Below are 9,925 nucleotides of genomic sequence, written 5' to 3' on the forward strand. Positions count from 1 at the left end.
CAGTGTGCTAGCTAATGTCAACAAACGACCACTATCCACTCCGAAACGGACTCCAACACAAAGCACAAAGACCTTTAGCTAGTAAAGCTTTTCTGGCCAAACAGGAATGTGACCAACATTTGAGGGAAAACTGGGGTCACTATATTGGCGGGGCTTTTGTTGTATGGGAGGACTTTGCTTGTTAGATAACATTAGCTTGCCAAGTAGCGTTAGCTTGCCTAGTAGCGCTAGCTAGCGAAGAAAATTCTGTCTCTTGTGTATAACCTCAACTAATTAATCCAGGCTCCCGAGACTGAACTTGCTGGTAAACCTTCTGGTTTGTGGTTTGAAAATTACTTTATCTGAAAACCTTCCAAAGCAAGCTATTTAGATACATGAAGGAAAGCTAAGATACAACTTGCTGGCTAACCTTAGCTTTCGTGCTCGCTAATGTTATCATTAGCAAAATACTGGCTGCGTCTGAATTCAGTCATTTCTCACTATGTAGTTCACTATATAGTGAATTTGTTCTTTATTGTGCTGTACAAATGAATAGGGAGAAACATAGGTTGTTTCTAAAATCATTCACTCATTCAATACTCTCCACTAACAATCTCAAAACTTCTAACTCAAGGACTAAACAGTGAGCTCATTGGCAAAATTACAAAACATCTGACACTACTCAGCTCATATTTTCTATATAGTTAATCATGTTATTGCTGTTTGGTACACAGTTTTGCATCAGAAAACAGGGTATTAAAGTCAAATAAAGGTCCTGAATTTAAGAATGCCAGTTAGCTGCTTAAAGCGATACATTTTTGTGTAAACCAAAGGGTGTTTCTAACTGCAAATTTACTGTACCTTACTTTTTCCCCTTACACCCCCAAAAGTGTTGATGACAAACAGCAATCTACAGCAATTCTACAATGGAGGTGGTAGAGGAGGTAAGATTGGCCAAGGATTTTCATGAGAAGCTATGTAGGCAGGACGAGTCCAGATTTGTCACCCGTGTCTCTGTCCTAGGTGTCATGGTCACCACAGCGGGAAGAAAAGTCTAGTATAGAGCCAAAGTTAGCCAAAGTTAGCTTCTGTTCCACTATCATTTGGTTCTCAATGTATAGAATTACGAACAATAATAGTTTTTGTCTTAATCAAGAGGACATGGGGCTCATATTTTGTTTAAACTGAAGTATTAAGTACAAAAGTACATGGTTGAAAAACTCTACACAGAGAGCTAAAGGCTTGTGGAGCAGAGGCTAACCTCTCCCGTCTATATACACATACAATACAGTGTAATAGCCTTAGACATATACTGCATGCTACATGTATGTAGCACGAGTGTCAAACTGTAAATGTGCCTGCGTGTGGTATATGTCCATGACTTGTACAACAGATTCCCTCTGTACTTCATGAGTTATGTGATTGGCATTCTATGTCCATAGTTTAGTATGGTTACACCGTGGTGCGGGGCGCAACTCATCTGTCCAAATCTGTCTTTGTGTATCTTCAGTGTGTGTTGTTCAAATAAATAATGATCTGACCAGTTTCTCGAAGGTAGGGGGTCTGGACTGTACCCTCTTTTGGATAATGTTGACGATGATATGGCACCTTGTCCAGACCAGCCCGTCTCAAACCATTATCATGGATTTTTTTTAACTAACCTTACCTCACTTAATGAGTGTAAACCATGTAAATTCTTAAGTTTAGCAAGACATGCTTTTCAAAACCCGTGAGTAAACCCTAAATAATGAAACTCAGGAAGCATTTTTAACTGATGCCCGAACCACCTCTTTTTACTCCTTTTAATGCGAAGGAGTAGTGGCCCTACTCCAAACTCCCTACAGATGCCTGAGCTCCATACCGTCTCTCTAAGGCTGAGTCCAGCCGCCCTGCAAAGGAAACTCATTTCAGCAGCTTGTATCCACAATCTCATTCTTTCAGCCACTACCCAAAGCTTATGACCATAGGTGAGGGTTGGAACGTTGATCGACTGTTACATCGAAACCTTTACCTTACGGGTCAGCCCGCTCTTTACCACAAAAATCAGATTACAATGCTTACATTACTGCTGATGCTGCATCAACCTGCCAGTTAATGTAACAATCCATTTTTCCCTCACTCATAAGCAGGATCCCAAGATACATAAACTCCTTTTCTTAAGGCAGTAACTCACTCCCCACCCGGGAAGAGCAATCCACTGTTTTCCACCATGGCCTCAGACCTGTAGATGCCACAAACTGCCCCAGTGCCTGCTGAAGATCACAGCTTGATAAAGACAGCAGAACATCATCTGCAAAAAAGTATAGATGCAATTAAAACCCAATGACTCTCCTTCCTCTGTCTGCACCTTGAGATCCTGTCCATGAAAATCACAAAGAGAATTCGTGACAAGAGACAGCCCAGGCAGATGCCAACAACTGCTGGGAATGTATTTGACTATGTGCTGAGGATAAGGACAGAGGACACCTCTCATTTTGGTTATACAGGGACCAGAAGGTTCATAGAAATGGCTCCAGTACCCCAAAACTCTCTCAGTACTTCCAACAGGACAGAAGCCACATTGTTCCCTCTGTATCTGAGGTTTAAGGGTCAGCCAGAGCCTTTCCACAACTCAACTCAAGTCAGTAGTTCTCCTACCCTATTGAAGACAGCCTGAGCCAAGCCTTGCTTTCCCCTCCTGAGTCTTGTGACAATTTGCCAGAACCTCCTTGGGCCAACCAAAAGTCCTTTTTCTTAGGCTCCATGTACTCTCTCACATCCTGGTTTTTCCTCCTGTATCCACAGAAGCCACAGCCATCCTACCCACCTGATATCTGTCTGCTGCTTCCAGAATCCCATGGGCTTACCAAGCCCAAAAGGCCTCCTTATTCTTATTTTTGATGGCTTCCGTCACTGCTGGTTTCATCAACAGGTTCTTCACCCAGACAGGGACAGTTGGCCTTCTGGCCTCAACTCCTTTTAGCCACTTCCACACTGGAGGCTTTGAATATTGCCCATTCAGATGTATTGTCCCTTCCCATCCCCAGGATGCACAAGAAATTCTTGCAGGGAGTCAAAGACCTTGCAGACAGGGGACTCCGCTAGATGCTTCCAGTTCACCCTCACTAAACATTTTGGTTAACCAGGTCTGCTGGCAATCTCTCCCACCATCTGATCCAACTCATCACCAAGTGGTGATCAGTAAACTCTCTGCTCCTCTCTTGACGCAAGTTTCTAAGACATATGGCTGCAGATCTGATGATGCAACAGCTAAGTTGATCATCAATGTTTGGCCTCGGGTGATCTGGTACAAAATACATTCATGAATCACCCCATGCTCGAACATGGTGTTTGTTATGGCCAATCCATGACAAACAATATGTTTGAGTCCAATAACAAAATACCACTCAAGGACAGGCAGGCTAGTCCTCCCAATCACCCTCTCAAGGTTTCTCCATCATTGCCCATGTGGATGTTAAAGTGCCACAGCAGAACTATGGAGTTGCTTGGGGTAACCCTTTCAAGAACTCACCCATAGACTCCTAGAAGGCTGTGTACTCTGAACTGCTATTTGGTGCATAAGAACAAACCACAGTCAGAGCCTTCCTCTCCATAACTTTCAGTCGCACAGAGGCGATCCTCTCATTCCCAGGGGAGATCTCCAACACAGCGGCGCTCAGCTTGTGAGTATCCCCACATCTGCACTTCTGTTCCAAGAGCCAGTCTGCGATGCTGGGGATAAGCATGCCAGGGTCCCTGCCTTTGCCTGCTCTATGTAGATCTTTCTGGCTGAGCCTGGTCCGGCCCCCAGGTATGGCTCCAAGGGTAGCCCTGGCCTCCCTCTTCTGGGTGAAGTGACTCTGACTCGGTTGTGGCTGATTCATGGGGGTCGTTTGAATTGCTCTTAGTCTGGACCCTCCCATGGGACTAATTTGCCTTGGGAGACCCTACCAGGGGCTAGTGCCCCCCAACAACACAGCTCCCAGGTGCAACCAAACCCCTCAATGACATTAGGTGGTGATTCTCGGAGGGGATAATATCATACTTATGATAAGAACTTGCTAGCTGTCTATACTTATTTACATTACAAGTTAATGCAACATTTCAGTTCACACATCATGAACTTTACATGGAGTTGTCATAAAGAGTTTCTTTCTCTTACAGACTGGTTATTGTTATTTGCCAACAAACTTTATTTGAGTTTATTATGATCTAGCTGAGACAGTAATAGTTGTTATAAATTTAGTATTGACAGATGACAAAACTAAATCTAGCTAGCCGACAGTAACAATCAGTAGTCTACCTCAGTAGCTTGACCATCTTTCCACTGTCTTCTTCCATCTCCTATTGAGTATTTTCTGTTTCCTGTTATCTTCTTGTTCTTGGTGCATGCTCATCTAGCATGAGGGTCCTGAATGGCTGTGCATTTATTGATGTGTCTCTCACTATACCAGTCCTCTTTTTCAGGTCATTGTGCAGTCAGAGGTCACCGCCTTTGTTTTGTCTTTCACAGCATGCCTCTGTGATATACAGGGTTGTCTCTGGGTCCTTGCGCAGTGCCTTCTCCTGTGTAAAGCATTTTGGCTCACCTAGTAAATTCAATTATCCCCCTGGCACATGTTCCACATCTTTTTGTCCTTGTATTTCAGCTTTTGTGCACAATCCTAGCCCAATGCTAGTTACCTAGCTCTGCATGGCATCGTGTGTTAGCTTAGATGTGTCTTTGTAAAGAGGGATGTTCTCTTTTTTCCAGCAAAGATGTCACGGAAATTAAGCTTGCCTACTGAGCTAAAGCCAGACTTGGGTAAGCCCTGACTTTGTGTCTCCAGCAATTTGTATGGAAATGCAGTATATCTTTCTCACTTTAACTGGACTCCACCACATCCCATCAGTCCAGTTTAATCTGGTTATTAGCCTCAAAATTGGCAAGCTGTGCAGATGTTCCCCTAAGTTTGCATGAGACAAAAGTAGCACTGATCTGACTCGAATTTAAATTCACTGAGCTACATCAAAGTGTTGGAATTAAATTCAGTGTGAAATTTTCTGCTGTGCTCTGACTCCCACTTTTTGACCTAAGTGGAAGCTCTACAGGAGGTCAGTGGTGCTAAGCTAAACAACGCACACTCCATCTCACGTTAAGCTTTCTGTAACTTTTGCAGCTCTCTCTTACTCTGCCGTTCTTCTTCATGTCTTCCTTTCTTTCTTTCTTTCTTTCTATGGCTGATTGGTCCCTTTAAATTTCCAAAAATAGAATTATTTTCACTTTTAAACAAAATAAATTAGATATTTTCTTCTTCAGTGGTGTACAGAACATTGGATTCTTCATATGTTTGATGGGTCAAATAAAAACATGCGAGTGCCAACCCATTTACCTGTTTGCTTGTGTAAGAGTTCCACTGTTATACACATGTAACCAAAGTGCCTGATAGCCAGTTATTTCATACTAATAAAACTGATGAATTAGGTTTCAGGTGATGCTGCTATGTTAACCAAATGACAGTTATGAGATTAATCTGTAATAAAGATTAAATTATGTCAGCCTATTACACAATTGTTACACAACTGGTACATCTAAAGTTTCAACCTACATGCCTTTATTGTAAGTGTTTAATTAAAACTAGGAACAGCTGTTTACTTTTTATTTATCGTGTTATTTTGTGTGTACTTTGTCCACATCTGTGTGGGTTGTCTTGTGATTTACTGCTATGCGGGTGCTTTACCTCTCTCCGTTTTCTCCTCACTGTCCTCCTGTCTGTATGCCCGCCGCGGGGTGCCAACCCATTAGACCACCGGGACAATTCTTTCAGCCGGTCACGCTCCTCCAGTGTCACCAGCATCGACAAGGAAGCACGAGAGGCCATCAGCTCCTTTCATTTCTGTGAGACCTTTGCCCGGAAGGGGGATAGCACTTTGACACCCTGCCTGTATGTAGGCACATCTCTGGGCACCGTGCTGGCTCTAGCTCTCACATTGCCTCCCGCTGGGGAGCAACGGCAACTGCAGCCTGTTATAATTTCACCCACAGGTAGGTTAACACTTGCCCAATTAATTTGTGCAATCTGTCTATGATAACAACAAATTCCAGTAACAAACGTTTTCCTTTTATTCATTAGGCATGTTGGTGCGGCTGAAGGGCTGCAATATGCGGATGGCTTTCCTGGACTCTTCAGGTGCCCTGCTGCCGCCACCGTTCGAGCCCTGGTTTGAACCTAACGTTACGGCAGATGGTGAAGAAAGAGAGAAGGTCCGTAAGCGGCGGCCTGTCTCAGTGTCTCCTTCCACCTCCCAGGACCTCAACGAGAGCCAGTACGCCGTGGTGTGTTCGGAGAAACAGGCCAAAGTCATGTCCCTCCCCTCCCAGACCTGCATCTATAAACACAGCATCACAGAGACCTCGTTCATCCTGCGGGCAGATGTGGTGCAGATGAGCCAAGGCGTGTGTTTGGCGTGCTTCTGTGCCAACGGCCACATCATGACCCTCAGGTAAGAGACACTTCACCTGCATTATAAATAGAGAAATAGCTTGTTATTATTAAAATGTATCAATCAAAGTCTGTTTGAATCGTGTCGTATTAATATTATGTGGTTTTATGTTAATTTCATTCACCTCTTCTTTTGCCTTTTATGTTTAAAAAAAAAGTTGCCATAGGGTCAGTATTTTTTGCCAATTTCATTTCATTACAAAACACTAAAGTACAGGAGGTGTTAGTCACCCAAATTGTCTGACAAAGTCCGACACAGACTTTTGTCCTCATTTCCACTCAAATATCTTCCCAACATCAGGTTCCGACATTAACCCAACGTCAGGTTCTGACGTCCTCCCAACGTTGGGTTCTGACATCTTCGCAACATCGGGTTTTGACGTTCACCCAACGTCGGGTTTTGAAGTTTTTCAACATGGGGTTTTGACGTCAACCCAATGTCAGGATTTGGTGCCTTTCCAATGTCAGTTTCTGACATCAACCCAACTTCAGGTTTTGGGTTCTGGTGTCTACCCTATGTCAGGTTTTGGAATCAACCCAACGTCAATTTTTGATGTCAACCCAACGTCCGGTTCATACGTCTCCCCAACGTCAGTTTTTGACGTCAACCCAATTTCGGGTTTGATGTTCACCCAGTGTTGGGTTTTCACATCTCTCCAACATGACACAAAACACATGAACCTGTCCTCCACTAACTCTGCAAAGGCTAACATAAACCTTAAACAATACACCACCACCGAACACTGTCTTGACTTTAACCTTACAGTTTAAGCAAACACGACAAGGTTAGAAACACACGCATGCACAAACACATACAGACATCAGGTTACATTTTTTTATGCAATGATTTGGGAGGGATGTGTTAGTCTGTCACTGATCCTCATTAATCTTGACTCCCTTAGAGGAAAGACACAGGGACAGAACAGCCATCCATATGGGTGTCTGACAAAGCAAGGATGTCCAACTGTGTGCTTTCTGTGTGTGTTTTTGTGTTTGTTTGAATGCAACGCACAATATTTTCTCTCTAAAATAGGAATCATGTGCTTAGGTGCTGACCATGCCGACAATATATCAAGCATAAAAGCCTTGTTTTATTCTTCATATATGAAATCACTTAAATATGTCCTTGTTTCTTGTCTAGTTTGCCAGGACTGAGACCACTCTTGGATGTAAACTACCTGCCTTTGACAGACATGCGGATAGCGAGGACGTTCTGCTTCACCAACCTGGGTCAGGCCATGTACCTCTGCTCCCCCACAGAGATCCAGAGGATCACCTACAGCCAGGACATCTGTGAAAACCTGCAGGTCAGTCAACTTTCTATATATAGTACAGTAAAATGCATATGGATGAAGTGAGTCATGGTTCAGGATATGGTGTACAAAGTTTGTGGTAAAGTATGGGTAATGTATTAATTATCATAACACTGTAAGTTAAACTTTACACAGCAGGGTAATGTGTGTGTTGTTTTAGGAGATGCTGGGTGAACTTTTTACACCAGTGGAGACACCAGAGGCACCAAACAGAGGGTTCTTCAAAGGCCTCTTTGGGGGCGGAGCACAGTCACTGGACAGAGAGGAGCTATGTAAGCCAAACCTTAACATAGCCAGATAAACAGCAGTTCAGTCTTAAGTTGATTCAACATCTCACTTACACATCTCTCCTGTCCCCTTTAAGTTGGTGAGATAGCAGCTGGGAAGGCATCCCGGAGTCTGGCCCAACACATCCCAGGCCCGGGGGGCATCGAGGGCATGAAGGGGGCAGCTTCTGGTGTGGTTGGAGATCTGGCACGTGCCCGGATAGCTCTGGATGAAAGAGGCCAGAAGCTGGGGGAGCTGGAGGAGAGGACAGCTGCCATGATGACCAGCGCAGATTCCTTTTCCAAACATGCCCATGAGGTAACACAAAATGTTTTCAAGTCAAAAATCTGGAGAGAACACACTAACCATTATGGCCTCATGGCAAGGACACCACAGCTGCTCATGCTTGTACATACATATCTGTGAACAATGCTTATGAAGGAATAAAGCATTGGCTAAAATAAATACTGAGAAATGGTCTTCTAAAGACAGGAGACATTAGTGTTGATGCTGGTTACCATTGTATCAGCTGGTTAAGCTTCAGTCCTGATTTGACCTTTGGAAAGGTTACAAGATCCGTGCCATCTTTTAGAAACAGAGTTGTAGACAGAACAGGGAAAAATGTGCATCTCGGCACATAAATTGTTTCAGAAATATTCCACACTATTTACCCACTAGAGGGCAGCATAGGCCTGAGGATAGTTCACAGGAGTGTGGGTAGAGAACTTACACTATTATGTCAGGCATAGGCAGTGTCACTTTAAGACTTTGTGTCCCTAAATGAGGTGTTGCACTGTTTATAATGTGACTAGAAAATGTAGCATAAGTGATAGCTGAGGGGTTAGCAATTCATAAGCAACTTTTGAGCCTTTAAGTAATCAGGAGATCATTGGACGTTTAGGGACTGAAGGAGCCTTTTCATAGTTCTAAGAACAGTTGGAGCACCTTGCTCCTTTTTTTCGTGTTGGCACTGCAAGAACAGTGTGCTTTTTGGTAGTGTAAATGCAAATGGGGAAAAAAGCCCTTTAAGGAATGTAGTTCTTGAGGGAGCTTCCCATTGGGCAGATCCTCCAGTTTGGCTCAGAATACCAGTTGATTGTGTAGCTCACTAGCTGGGAAAGTATATATCTGATTTTGAACTCTGTTCTCATTCCAATGTCTCCTCTGTTTCCAGATGATGCTTAAGTGCAAAGACAAAAAATGGTACCAGTTCTGATCCATGACGCAAGAGGAGCAGAGCTCCACAGACGCGACTGTCACCTTCCGTCCGGCACATTTGGACTCAACGTGACCCCCCCCCCCCCCCAACCCCCACCCACCCATCCGTCTGTCCATTCATCCAATCCCTCCAAGCCTTCTTCACTGGGACACTTGGGATTTTCTTCCCTAGCACAATGTTGAACACTGTTCTTACCTCAGTCTAAGGGTGGAACTGAGGGGGAGACAGGGGAGAAGGACAACCTCAGAGGGCGCAAATAAAAGGTGTCTTTTTTTACGTTCTCGTCTCTTTGTTTATCTCTGTTCAGCCTCTCCTCCGAGGTAGCCGCCTGGCACACGCACCTGGAGATTCTTCATTCTCATTTGCCAAAACGTCCTTTACTGTTGTCCACGCCTCGAGCCCATCGGGGCCAGAACTCTGACGAACACGGCTGAAAAAAGACAAAAACCTAACGAGGGAACAGACTACAAAAAATTCTTAAAATGTAAAAAGGAGGAAAAGAATCTAAATACATCATTATATATACATAAATCTAATAAATGTGCAACGCTGTATCCACTTCCGAGTGACAAGTACTAAAGAAAAGGATGACTCATCGAGGAGACAGGAAGGAAGTGCTGCGACAGTGACGCCTTCTCTATGCAGAGAGTCACAGAAATAAAAGCTACTTACTCTGATGAACACCG

The 9,925-nt window shown here is 43.9% G+C and overlaps 1 protein-coding gene across 1 annotated transcript in view; it reads left to right on the forward strand.

Annotated features, from left to right (window-relative positions):
* The window catches only part of stxbp5a (syntaxin binding protein 5a (tomosyn)), a 106,948-nt gene extending 97,433 nt beyond the window's left edge, over positions 1–9,515 (forward strand). Inside the window, exons 20-27 of the mRNA XM_069685544.1 lie at positions 870–923; positions 4,712–4,761; positions 5,701–5,983; positions 6,072–6,441; positions 7,582–7,747; positions 7,914–8,025; positions 8,118–8,338; positions 9,195–9,515. Coding sequence (XP_069541645.1) covers positions 870–923; positions 4,712–4,761; positions 5,701–5,983; positions 6,072–6,441; positions 7,582–7,747; positions 7,914–8,025; positions 8,118–8,338; positions 9,195–9,236 — 1,298 coding nt within the window. The 3' untranslated portion in view covers positions 9,237–9,515. The remainder of the gene's footprint in view (positions 1–869; positions 924–4,711; positions 4,762–5,700; positions 5,984–6,071; positions 6,442–7,581; positions 7,748–7,913; positions 8,026–8,117; positions 8,339–9,194) is intronic.
* The last annotated feature ends 410 nt before the right edge of the window (positions 9,516–9,925 follow it).

This window comes from Semicossyphus pulcher, unplaced genomic scaffold (assembly GCF_022749685.1).
Source record: "Semicossyphus pulcher isolate SPU_LCO1_2020_fin unplaced genomic scaffold, fSemPul1.0.p SCAF_11, whole genome shotgun sequence".
NCBI classification, from domain to species: Eukaryota; Metazoa; Chordata; class Actinopteri; order Labriformes; family Labridae; genus Semicossyphus; species Semicossyphus pulcher.